The 13,344-nt window shown below is 50.2% G+C and overlaps 1 protein-coding gene and 1 long non-coding RNA gene across 3 annotated transcripts in view; one reads left to right on the forward strand and one right to left on the reverse strand.

The window, feature by feature from the left end:
* Window positions 1-13,344, reverse strand: part of LOC102941465 (complement receptor type 1) — a 195,833-nt gene that overhangs the window by 150,841 nt on the left and 31,648 nt on the right. The window contains exons 18-19 of the mRNA XM_043533800.1: window positions 13,048-13,114; window positions 12,327-12,388 (exon numbers count right to left, since the gene is read on the reverse strand). Of these exons, the coding sequence (XP_043389735.1) occupies window positions 12,327-12,388; window positions 13,048-13,114 (129 nt within the window). The remainder of the gene's footprint in view (window positions 1-12,326; window positions 12,389-13,047; window positions 13,115-13,344) is intronic.
* Window positions 10,705-11,802, forward strand: LOC122463443. Of its 2 annotated transcripts, none has more exons than XR_006286837.1 (2): window positions 10,705-11,018; window positions 11,126-11,802. It is a non-coding gene; the product is annotated as an uncharacterized LOC122463443 (long non-coding RNA). The 2 variants fall into 2 exon arrangements; XR_006286838.1 differs by having other exon boundaries at window positions 10,705-10,857.

Below are 13,344 nucleotides of genomic sequence, written 5' to 3' on the forward strand. Positions count from 1 at the left end.
TATCTCTATTTTAATCACAATTGTTAATACAACAAAAGGGCAGGGAGTCTCTGGGTGCTGTTTCTGTTGTTAGAGTATTGCTTTGAGTCTCTGTGAATTGCTTTGAGAACAGAATCTGTCTTAGAATGTACTAACACAATTAGCAGCTTGCAAGTTTCACACACAGAGGGAGAGAAACAGTACCAAAAACCAAGAGACCTCTTAATTAGTAATACCCTGGAATTTAAACTATGGGGAATCAAACTCATTTGTGATTTTAATACAGAACTTCTTTAATATGATCCAACAGCAGTGCAGGGAAAGCATATCCTGGCATATGCAGCCTGAAAGCTGCCTCTCATGCAGCCCCTGGTGTAGGGTACTGCCAAAGGCATGAAGAGAAGTGGCCAGAGCACTTTATGCTTTGGAATTCTTGGCTGCAGGGAAACCCATCGGCAGCAGCAGTGGGAAAGCTGCTGAGGGTTATGTGGGGTTGTGACTATTCCAGGAACAGGTGGGACCTCTGTGGGTGCGTAGTGCTCTAACCGAACATACACAGGAGGCTGCACAGGCCCTCAGAGCCTGAGGAGCCCGGAATCAGAGAGGTATAAAGGGGGCTAAAAGCCCCGACGTCCTGGTCAGAGCCTTGTGTGCCACACCTCTTGTGAGCGGCAGCACAGAGTCTTGCTCGTATCTTTCAGTTGCAGCACTGCCTGTCAGTGAAGAATTGAACTGTTAGTGGTCTCCACCCTCTACACCACCCCAGCCCACCCTCCAGCCTCCACCCCAAACCCCGCTTCGCCTCCAGCATGTATAATGGTGTTAAATATATAAAAAAGTGTTTTTAACTTATAATGGGGCTCGAACCCGGAGGCTTGCTATGTGAAAGGGTTCACCGGTACAAAAGTTGGAGAACCACTGCACGAGACGCATCCTTCCCCTTTGAGAACCAGGAGTAGAACCCGGGCCTCGTGGCTGGGCCCGGTACCCGGTCAGTTCCTTCGCTAGGGCTGGGACAGCCTCTCCTGTGGTGTCTCCGTCCTGCTGCCCCATGGCAATGTCACAGAGCAGCAGGGAAGCATGGGCAGCCAGGTATGGCACTGGCTTCATCAGCGCCTGCTCTCCGGGCAGAGCCCGTGACAGACCCACCTCCAGCCCTCCAGAGCCAGGCTGGTCCCTAAAAACCGCCTGTGGAGCCAGGCCGCTCTCAGAACCAGCCCCCAGCAAGCGCCTCAATCAGTGCTCTTATCACCCACGCATTGGCCACTTGGCCTCTCCAAAGCAGCGCACGTTGAAGGCACAGACCTTGAAGGTGGCCCGGGCAAGGTGAATCCTGAACTTGACCAGGAGCAGGGTGGGAGAGTGTTATAGCAGGGGGAGCCTCAGGCAAGCAGGAGAGGGCCTTGTGGACCAGTGCCCAGGCTGGGGGCGGGGGGAGTAGAGGGGAGCAGTGATCTGGCTTATTGCTGAGTAGGTAGCTGGTACAGAGGTCCTTTTGACTGGCAGATCCCAGGACATTCAGGGGAGAGAACAGCCTGGGCTGTGGTAAATCCCCTCTTCTCCCTCCCCTGTGCCCGTCCCTGTCCATGCCCTGGGAGTCCTGGCTTCTACCCCAGACTAGACCCCAATCCCCTCCCAGTGCTGGGGACAGAGCAGACATCCTGGTTTACAGCTCCCCCCATGAGCTGCAGTGCATTTTCCAGCTCTGGCCAGGTTTAAATCAAGACGGGGTGTTTTCCTAAGAGATCTGCTCTGGTTCCAGCAGGGATTAATTCAGGGCCTGGGTCAGGCAGGGGGCCAGATGACATGATCACAGGGATCCCTTGCAGCTTTGAGATCTATGAGAACCTTGAGCTGTCAGCAGAGCCCCAGGGCAGCTCATTGTAAGGGCTGACAGCACAGTCCTCATCAGCTGTGGATGCCTTGGTAGGAGGAGGAGCCAGGTTGATCTGCAGGTGGACAGGGAGTTTCACCACCTGCAGCTGATCAGTGAGTAAAGCAGGGCCAGGAAGTATATTTAAGGGCCGGCTCTAGGCCAGGCTCTCTTTTATGGGGAAGGTTATGACAGAGAATCCCCTTTGAAAACTACTCCAGCTTGCTGCTAGTTTGGGGTTTTCTAGAACCTTCCCCCTCCACTGGGGGTGGGAACAGACTTCTCATTTCCAGCCTCAGCTGATCCCTGGTGAGTTTATTCCCCTTGGCTTTTGGGCCAGCATTGTCCTTTAGCTTCACTGGCTCTTTCTCTTCCCTGGTGTACTTACAGGGAGCAACCACATCTGCTCTTTTTAGGCCACACAAGCCAAACTCTTTCAGTCTCCTCTCTGAAGAGTCGTGGGCGGTTTCCCTAAGCGTTGTAGTTGCCCTGCTCTGTTTTAGTTAGGAGTCCCAAATAGGACCTAGGATTCCAGATGAGGCTGGTCCATAGAATTGTAATGTTTCAATAGCTCCTGGAAATACATGGCTTGGTACATCAGCTGAGTATCACCTGACAATGCCAGCAGGAGGACAACCCTGTGGACTCTCAAGTCCCTAAAAGCAAGATGGGGAGGTGAGCAGAGACAGGGAGGGAGTGGGGGAGCCATATGGGCTTTGCTTGTTCTATCTGAATATCCATTACTCTTGTGTGCGTTGAGGGTAAAAGTTACTGTGGTTAAACTCCTCTTGCTTTGCCTGTTGTGCTGTTCCCAAAGAGTTAAAGAATAAACCGGAGTGCCCATGGGGATCCCTGTATAAACAGCCCCTGTTCTCCACCCCCGATGTGGCTGCATCTTGGCACCAAGGCAAGGAAGGTTCCTGTATAAACAGCCCCTGTGCCCCATCCCAGAGGTATGAGGATTCATACCCATTCCAGAATATGTGGCCATTAACTGTTGTTATGCTGGAAGGTGATCATGGCTCTTTGTCTTTAGATCAATTACAGACCTGAGTGTGTGAAGAGCTTTTCATTCCAGCAAAGTGGAAGGAGCAATTAAATGCCCCTTTCTGTAGAGATAGCTCTGAGCAATGGGGAGCCACCACCAGAGACACTGGGCCGGATGGTACAGCCGATCAGAAGCTCAGGTGTGTCTCTGGGACTGGTTGTAGATGCAGAGGCTGAGGGATAGGCTGTGTTCTGGGCGGAAAGTTGGCAGACAGTAAAGGAAGCCAGGCCCCTGGAAGTAAGCAGAGAAACAGCTCCTCTGGGCATGGGGCAGGCTGGAGAAGCAGGCTTGGGTTTTGGAGCAAGGAAAGGGCCTAGGTTTGGGTGGTTTGATTCCCTTGAGGAACAGGACTGTGAGTAACTCGGATTGTGCCAGATGGAAATAGTTCAGCACAGTCCCAAGTAACAGCAAACCATGGGGGCCAAAGGAGTTACTGTAATGTTGCTGATCATGTGTATCTCATAATTCCACTTCTGCCCCCTGGGACTACCATAATGCTGCTGCTGATGTGCACTATAAAAAGGGGAAGCTGTTATTGTAATGCTGCTGATAATGTGTACTTCATACTGGGGCACCTCCCAGGTGGTATGATAATGTTGGGTGTTGCAAAAGGGGGGATAAGCAGAGGCACGCCCCCTCCCCAGTAATTGTCAGGGACACTGACCTTCTCCAGCCCTGAGGCTGCAGTGGTGGGGAGAACGAGCTCCTGCTGGAGCCAGGGTGGGGGGAAAGAGCAAGCTCCTGGCAGAGCGGGGGGGGGGGAAAGGGAACAGTGGAGCACAGTGCCCCCCCCCCCCCAAAAGGGGTCATAGTTAAATTTCTGTGCATGTTCCTGGATAATGTGCACTTCGTTCAGGGACAGGTGCTCCCATACAGGGCATGCCCCCCAGGCACCATAAAAAAGGGGAGCCCATAGGTGCTATTGTAGTGCTGCTGATAATGTGCACTTCCTAAAGGCCCCCACCCCCAGCTGCTACTGTAATGTGCTGCTGCTACTGTGCATGTCATAGGGTCTCCATCTAGGTTTTGGGTGTCTGTGCTACCATAATACTGCTAATAATGCCCATGCCATAAGTGGGCCCTGATTTTGGTCGGTGCCCCTATAGCCCACACAACAGTAATCCCAAGCGGCCCAGCTGTGCCGCCTCCTGGCTGTTGCTGTCCTTCACCCCCCGCCCCTTTCAACTCTTTCTTTCTCATTGCCGCTCTCATATCAGCTGCCTGTTGTTCCAGGGGAGTAGGAGTCGCATCACCAGAAGAGCACAGCCTGCCTGGATGGTGTTACTGCTGGAGTCACTAGAGGGGAAAAGGTTAATGGGTGCAGTGCAGGGCCGCGCCCTCAGAAAGCCCAACAGCTGTTTGACTCTGGGCTGGATTCTGCTTTTGATTCCTGCTGTGTAAACCCACTGACTCCACTTCAGACCAGATATCCCCCCACCCTGTCTCTCCCCATTGGGTCATTCTGGTTTTGCGGGTCTAATCGGAGCACCATTGACCACTGTATAGCCTGGTCTCTCCAGGAGCCGTTCAGGGACCCGGGCGCTTTGGTGAATTGTCACAGCATGTTTGAAACCCTATTGGTATTTCCATAACCTTTGGGGGTGTTTTTAAGTCATGGAAATAATTCTGTAGGAAGAGACACAGAGACCAAGGCATATCTCCTTCAGTCAAAGCGGTGTCAAATGCCAAGGAGAGGGTGGCCCTTATTTAAGGGCAAGGGCGTGGGAAGGAACAAAGACGGGCTTTACTTCAGCAGTGTATGTGCCAACCATTTAAGGCCGATGTCCCAGGGTGGCTGGCTTCTTTAAGAGGTGCCAGGGTCGGGGCTATTCATGATGAGCTTTTTAAAGAAGGCATCCACCTATAATTAACGGCCGATGTGGCTGGTGGGCAGTGTTGATGAATGATAGCATCAATTGCTTGGCCATGCTTTGGTTTGTTATGAAATATATAAAAGAGCTCAAATAACCAATATCAGTGAGGTTTATTGCAGAAAGTCAATAATGGCATAGTACAGGAAGAAAAGTTCAATAAGATACCGTGACAGAACGCACCCCTGTATTCACATCTGACACACTACTGTAAAAATCTCTGTACAAAATATGCCTGCTTGAGGCACTGTGTGACAAGTAAAACTTGCTGGTCAATGATATCTCGGTAAAATGTACATAGCAACATTATCGGTCAAGTTCTAAACATAACCCGAAATCAATACTGTGTGTTTACTGGACATGTCTGAGGAGTGGGCAAACCTGTTTCTCAAACACAAAAGACAAGTTGATACCCCAGGCGGGTGTCATCACCTATCAAGTGCAGGGCCAGATTAATGCAGGGGCTTTAGGGGCTGCAGCCCAGGGCCTTGGGCTAAGGGGGGCCCCTCGGACCCTCCAGCTGGATGTAGCCCACTGCTTCTTTTCATCTGGCCCCCGGTAAGTCTCTGCGCTGCTGGCCGGACACGGTTCCCCAAGCCTCGGCACCCCCATTCAGGCAAGGAGCTGCGAGCACAGGCCCGCCAATGTGCCCTTGCGGCATCTAGGCGAGGGGCGTTCAGGGAATCTCTGTGCGCTGCCCCCAGCCTCGGCTCCGCAGCTCCCGTTGGCCGGGTATCCCGGGAGCTGCCCAAGGTTAGCGTCTCCTGGCTGGAGCCTGCACCCCAATCCCCTGCCCTGGGCCACTCCCCCACTCCAAACCCTCAGGGGCCCCTCAAAAATCGAATAGTCCTGGGCCCACAGGAGAGTTGATCCGGCCCTGCTCAAGTGGTCATTCTTTGGCAAGGAAGCAGGGCAGGAACACACAGATCCGATCTTGGCAAATAACAGTATGAAACCTTTCCCCCATCAAACTCTGTGTCTCCTTGCTCTCAGCTGGAAAGAGCTTTTAACCAGGGGTCATGCTCAGGAACTTGGTTTCCAAAGGGTGACTGAGCTATGAAAGAGAGGCAAAAACATCCCAAGTTATCTCTTCTTGTCCACCTCTTTCACCTAAGTGGACAAAAGTAAACAGCCACTGGACCTTGGGAGCAGATCCTGCCCTGTAATTTGGTCAGCAATGCTGCTGAACATCTGTGGTAAGAATTTCACCTTGAAGCATGTCTAGTTTAAGATGAGAACTAGGAAGTGTTTTATGATTGTCTTGTAATCATTTCTGACTATAATTTGTACTTTAAAAAAAATCTTTAGTTAAATAAACTTGTTTTGTTCTTTAATCACAATTCATCCAGCATTGTGAATTGTGTGGGCAACTCCATTTAAGGTGTCGAAGCTTGATGCCCTCAGAGGCAATGGACAGAATGTATCTGGACAGCTGGGGAACAGACCTTTCTGTGGGGAAGACCGGGAGTGTGCCGGGATCACTGCGCACGTAGTAATTGAGGCTGCCAGAAGCCAGAGCATGGCTGGTGTTTGCTAACAGGCCACCGGGGTCTGAATCGCTGGACCACGGCTGTGGTGTGACCTGCAAGTCGTTTGGCTGTTTGTGAGCGGTCCTGCTGGGGAGCCACAGCAGCAAGGCATTGTGAGGCACCCCACGTTGCAGGGGAGGTTGTGTATTTCTAGAATGATTGTACAAGTTAGAAAACTCTTCATGTTACTAAAATCCAGCTCATCCGTTGGTTACAATTCTTCCACTTGTTACTCCTGGGGGGAATTCTGCACCCCTGTGTGTGCGCAGAATTTATGTCCCTTGCAAATTTCTTTGCTTTCCCCCAGAAAAATCCCTTTTTGATAGGGAAGCCACAAGAGAGGTCATGTAACCTTCCCAGCAGTATGTTTTGGTGTCCAGGGCAGCCGGCAGAGAGGTAAACCATTGTGGGGCAGGGGGCAGGACTGGAAAGACCTTGCTGGTAGTTCCTACCAGCCAGGTTCAGCTGCTAGTCCCATCTGGGCTGAGGGGGACGGGACTTCCTCTTCCACTGCACAGCATCCGGGGTTGTTTCAGACCCACCCCCAGATTTCTCTCCCAGCTGTAGGATGTGCCCTGTGTACATCCTGCCACCCCCACCCCTGCACTTCCTGCACCCATTGCTCTTTAGCTACAGGGGGAGGGATTGCTGTAGAGGGAGCTCCTCCCCCTGTGCCGAACTCCAGGCCCTCTCATTCTCAGATCCTCTCGCTGAGCCTCACCACCCACACTCAGAACTCCCTGATGAGCCCCACTTACCCAGCATCTGACCCCACCGATTTCTCCCCACACTCCAACCCCCCCTCTTCGAAGTGTTGTAGGAGCAGCAGTGATCTGTATGCTATGTACAACTTGTTACTCAAAAGGTCTGTTACACACACACACCCCCTTTTGTCTCCTCTCCCTCTTTGAATTCCTGTGAAGTGGCTTTCCCCTACCCTTCCTCCTGGAATGCTTGTGGGATGAATGGGCTGCTTAAACAGCTGGAAGATCAGAAGAGCTCCAAGGTAGACAAGGTGTCTGGGACTCTAATTAGGCAGCGATCACACACCCAATGCATGGACTCTGCCTGAGGTGGAGTGTGACCAACCAGAGGCGGCCAAGTCATCTCTAGCTGCAGGCCATGAGGAGCAGGTTCTTAAAAGGGGAAGAGGCCATGAGCTCAGGAGTGCACTCACAAGCTTGTACCTCCAATGAAGACCCTTCACCTGAGCGGTTCGCTGCGTTGCGTTCCATCGTGCCCTGGGAAGACTTACCTTAGAATCCTAGAATATCAGGGTTGGAAGGGACCTCAGGAGGTCATCTAGTCCAACCCCCTGCTCAAAGCAGGACCAATCCCCAACTAAATCATTCCAGCCAGGGCTTTGTCAAGCCTGACCTTAAAAATATCTAAGGAAGGAGATTCCACCACCTCCCTAGGTAACGCATTCCAGGGTTTCACCACCCTCCTAGTGAAAAAGTTTTTCCTAATATCCAACCTAAACCTCCCCCACTGCAACTTGAGACCATTACTCCTTGTTCTGTCATCGGCTACCACTGAGAACAGTCTAGATTCATCCTCTTTGGAACCCCCTTTCAAGTAGTTGAAAGCAGCTATCAAATCCCCCCCTCATTCTTCTCTTCCACAGACTAAATAATCCCAGTTCCCCCAGCCTCTCCTCCTAAGTCATGTGTTCCAGTCCCCTAATCATTTTTGTTGCCCTCTGCTGGACTCTTTCCAATTTCTCCACATCCTTCTTGTAGGGTGGGGCCCAAAACTGGACACAGTACTCCAGATGAGGCCCCACTAGTACTGAATAGAGGGGAACGATCACGTCCCTCGATCTGCTGGCAATGTCCCTACGTATACATCCCAAAATGCCATTGGCCTTCTTGGCAACAAGGGCACACTGTTGACTCATATCCAGCTTCTCGTCCACTGTAACCCCTAGGTCCTTTTCTGCAGAACTGCTGCCGAGCCATTCGGTCCCTAGTCTGTAGCGGTGCGAGGGATTCTTCTGTCCTAAATGCAGGACTCTGCAGTTGTCCTTGTTGAACCTCATCAGATTTCTTTTGGCCCAATCCTCTAATTTGTCTAGGTCCCTCTGTATCCTATCCCTACCCTCCAGCGTATCTACCTCTCCTCCCAGGTTAGTGTCATCTGCAAACTTGCTGAGGGTGCAAGACACACCATCCTCCAGATCATTTATGAAGATATTGAACAAAACCGGCCCGAGGACCGGTCCTTGGGGCACTCCACTTGATACTGGCTGCCAACTAGACATGGAGCCATTGATCGCTACCCGTTGAGCCCGACAATCTAGCCAACTTTCTACCCACCTTATAGTCCATTCATCCAGCCCGTACTTGTTTAACTTGCTGGCAAGAATACTGTGGGAGACTGTGTCAAAAGCTTTGCTAAAGTCAAGGAACAACACATCCACTGCTTTCCTGTCATTCACAGAGCCAGTTATCTCGTCATAGAAGGCAATTAGATTAGTCAGGCATGACTTGCCCTTGGTGAATCCATGCTGACGGTTCCTGATCACTTCCCTCTCCTCTAAGTGCTTCAGAATTGATGAATTGCTTCATTGCTGCGCAGTGGGACACTTACCTTGAAGGATCCTGACATCTCTAGTGCCATGCTTGTCCTGGGAGCGTAAGTTTGAGAGTGTGACACCCCCCCACCCTTTTCTTTTGAGCTTAGCTATCAGTATAATAAATGTGCTGCTTTCTGCCAAACTCTGGTGGGTCATTATTCCTTCCTAAGCTTACTAGCTGGCCCAATTTCAGGTAACACCAAGCTCTATCCCCCCACACCCAGCCCCCCGCTTCCTTTGAGCCCCAACCATGTTCACCTGGACACGCCCCCCTCAGTCCCATTACTGTTGCACCCAAACCCTCCAACAAGCCCCTGTGCATCCAGGTGCCCCCTGCCCATAGCTGGATCCCCCACTGAGCTGCCTGCACCCAGACTGCCCCACCCAGAAGCGCCTCAACCCACACCTGAATCCCCCCACACCAAGTCCCTCTAGACTGGGACCCTGCCTTGCTGAGCCTGCCTGCCCACAGCTAGTGCACCTGGCAAGGAGGGACAGGGCTCTGGGCTGTTTCTGGGCCAGGCTCTGTCCTTGCGCCAAGCAGTACTATTGCAACATGTAGATTACCTCCTTTGCATCACGCGGGTGTTTGGTTCGCATTGCCTTCCAGTTACAACACAGAGGGATCCCAGGGCCACTGCAATCCACCTCCTGGCACCAGGGAGTTACTTGTTTGATGGGTTACGAAAGGGCCCGCTGGCTAGTCACAAATCTCCGCATTGACTCTCTGCCACGGGTCTGGTGTTTGTGACACAAAATGTTAATGGCAACTGGTAAGGGAGGTACAGAAACCTGCTGAGTTTGCTGTACAAACATTCTGGTTCTCCCAAAGCACGTCAGGTGAGGTGTCACCTTAATGCTGGGGACACGCTAGTCATTCAGAGTGTGGTCCAATGTTGTACAGAGTTATGTAAGGAGTTGTTTGTATATACTGGAAATGTGTTTTAAACTCTGTAAGGTGCATGTCTGTTGGGATGTAAATGTAGCATTGTAAAATAACAGAACGCATACCTGTTTCCATACAAAGTCTATGTAATAAAGAGATGCCAACTCTACAGAAAAGGAGCAGGCAGGCAAACACAAGGCCTGGCTGATGATCCTGCCTCGGAGTAAAGACAATGAATGTTGGGGTATATACAGAAGGCACCGCTTCATTCCACATCCAGCAAGCCAACAGACAGCGTGGGTTGCAGGCAGCTTTAGTTGAAAACCCCACAGCAGGCTCTGGCTGAGAGAAATGTCTTCAGCCAGGAGGTTAACCTGATACTTTGTGGCTTGTGAGCATGCTGTGATTTTGGTGGCCTAGGTAAGGACTTGTTTCCCACATTCCTCTTAAACTCTCTTCTTTGTTAATTTTATTCTCCCTTTCTGTAGTCTTGGCCCCGAGTTGAACCTTACAAGCCCGTAGTATGTACTGTTTGTTTGGGCAAGTATTCAGTGGCACAGGCTGGACACGGAAGTGGGTCGGGGGTGTACCTAGGTCTTCCTGCCCAGAGAGGGCCAGGGGCATGTAGCAGACTTCCTCAGGCTAAGAGGGGGGGTGTGGGTGGGAATGAGGCACCTCCTGCCCCAGAGGAAGGTGAGGGTGCAGGGGCTGGTCCCTGCTCTTGGTGTGTAATAACCCTCCCTTTGTTCAAGTTCAGGGGTTGGGGTAATAAAACAAGGGGCCACAGGCGGGGCTGTGGCTGGCCTGAGGCCTCTGCCCCGTCTGCCGCTGTCTTGGTTCTGCGGCAGGGCCTGGCTTGGCTCAGGGATCGGGTCCCTAGCGTAGGGGGCCGCCGGGGCGGAACGTGACGCGGCACTCGGCCTCCGGCGCATGCGCAGTTGGGAACGGCGCCCGGCCAGCCAATGGTGAGGCGGGGGCGCGGTACAAAGCCGGAAGCGGCTCCCGCGCGAGAGAGCGGCGGCTGCTCCAGCATCCAGAGCAAGGAAGGAGCCGGAGCGGTGTCGGGCCGCTCCCCGCGCTACACGAGGGGAAGGTACCGCGCGCTCCCCTCCCTTCCCCTCATGCTACAGACCCTGGGAGCAGAGGGGAAACCTTCGCAGAGCGGGGCTCCTCCTGCCAGAGGGGGTCTGGGGGATGCTCTCCCCAGGGACGGGGCCGCCCGTGGTGATGGTACGGGGCGGTACCTGGGCAGAGGTAGGCTGCTAGGAAAAGAGCAGTTCAGAAGGGCTGAACCGGCCCATTTTTTAAATTGGGGGATGGATCATGTGGATTCATTTGATTGATTGTCCTCTCTCCACCAGGTTTCCATGATGCCTGAAATCCCCCCCTGGGGAAACACACTATGGCTTGTCATCTATATACAGACTAACATGGCTACCCTGTGATACTTGACACCTATTCTAAACTTTTTATTTTATTATTAAATTGCACAAGCTTTGAAGAACTAGCATATGGAATTTTACTTATAATCTTTCTGGTTTTATATATTGGTTCTTACCCAGGGTATTGGCCAAGGTCAGAGCTCTGTGGGAATCAGAACATGTTTTAGGCAAGCACTTGAATTCAAAATGGAAGCTTCATATGCCTTATGCTCAGGGTTTAGCTGAGGGCCGTATTTGGGGGGTGGGTCATCAGAGCTAGATGCCTCATTATCTATGGCCCCTGCGCCCTCTCCCCCAGCACTGCTACTCTCTACCATGGTGGGGTGTGTGTGTGATGACTATTCCAGGAACAGTGGGGCCTGTTCTAATGTATGGTAGCTTTTTCAGGGGATTGCAATTAACATTTGTTTTTGCCACTGCATAGGTATCCCTTTTATTTAAGAAAAGTTGCTTCTTATTGCTAAATAAAACTCAGTGCAGCTTACAGTCACAAAAAAAGGGTGTAAATAACATTTTAAGTCTTATAGGATTTAAAGACAGATGATAAAGTGTTTGATTATATCTTGCTGCTTACTTTGTATAAGAAAGTGCTAGTGGATTGCAAGAGCACTATGGAGAGGCCGAATAAGGATGCTATGAACTGCCTGGCTGGCTGGCTTGCTTGCTTCAGAAGCCATTTTCAAGGTCAAATTAATGTGTAACCCATAGCCATCAGCCAGCATCAGTCATTTATGCTGCAAAAGGAAGACAAACAATTAAAATCAAAATAGTATTGTCAGGAACAAATACTAGCTCTTGTATTAGGTGTAACTTTTAAACAAAGTTCAGTGTCACAAACATCTGCACAGCAATGAGCTGGAGCCTGAGCCCCCCTAGTCCTGCTTCCCTACTCTGGGCACCCTGAGCAAGGGCTCAGTCTCCTGCTCGGGAGAGGATTGTCTGTGGGGGAGGAGGGGACATAGATCAGCCTGCTCAATTTCCCATAGAAATGTACATTAAAGAACCTATATAATGTTTGTTAGTAGATAATCAAATAATAGAAGAATAACCCATAATTTACATTCTCAGTTTGCACTTAATATTGTAAACTTCTACCATATTTTTCTCTAAAAATATATACCTTTCAAGATCAATTCTGTCATAATGTGATGCTTTCGGGAATCCAGATTTACACCGTAAGAACTGAATGGCAAGAAAGGAGAGAACATTAAAACATTGTTTCCTTCTGTAAAATGCTTCTCAAAAATGGTACAAGTACACAAGCAATATTTTTGCTTTGGGAACAAGTCACATTTATTTTAGAGACTCCACAGCTCAATAATTCTAGCACCCACTATATTTCATAGTTTTATTCAATATGGAACAGGATTGCATGAGCATAAACTTCACTTCAGTGGGATAAAGTCCAATAGTCCACACTATTAATCTACTTGTTTAGGAGGGCATTGTACCAATTATTGTTTGTAGGTTGCTGCAGTCTATTAGCTTAGTCAGGGCTTGGAAATCAAATTTTTTTTAGAAGCTTAACATCACTGGCTTTACTTGTGTGGATTCCAGGGAATAGTCATACTAGATATCTCATTCACCATATAAACAACACCATTTAACAAGAGATGCTGTCACCTTGAAAGAAAGTCTGTATTGTGAGAACACAACTTCATAATTCCTGCTGAAATAAATTAGAGCGGCGCTACAGGGTTGTGTCCTAGTGGAAGCAAAAATTTGAAGAAGGAGTTTTGGACCCAACCACAGCAACAAAGAATTTCTAAATCTATCAGAGATATCTGTATGGAGCACCCCAATACACATCCATGGCTCTGTCTCGCGATGACGCTTCTTACCGTTTTTTCTTTTGCCATAAAATGGAAGCTCCAACGATCCCAGCACAAATGATGACAACAGCACCACCTTGAAGAAAAAACAAAACCAAAACAGTGATTGGTAAACACAGCTAGCAAACTTCACAGATAAGTAGTATGGAAAAACCCCTCTTGTATCCCAGACCAGGAATTATGAGAAGCTTTTACTTATCCAGAAAATGGTTCAGATGTTGGATCTCCCAATTTATCACATCTTTAATGTGTCTATACACTGGTTAATGTTTAGGTTTCTAGCTCATTCAAGGTGTTCAAGCTTTT

The sequence above is a fragment of the Chelonia mydas genome, chromosome 21 (genome assembly GCF_015237465.2).
Source record: "Chelonia mydas isolate rCheMyd1 chromosome 21, rCheMyd1.pri.v2, whole genome shotgun sequence".
Taxonomy (NCBI): domain Eukaryota; kingdom Metazoa; phylum Chordata; order Testudines; family Cheloniidae; genus Chelonia; species Chelonia mydas.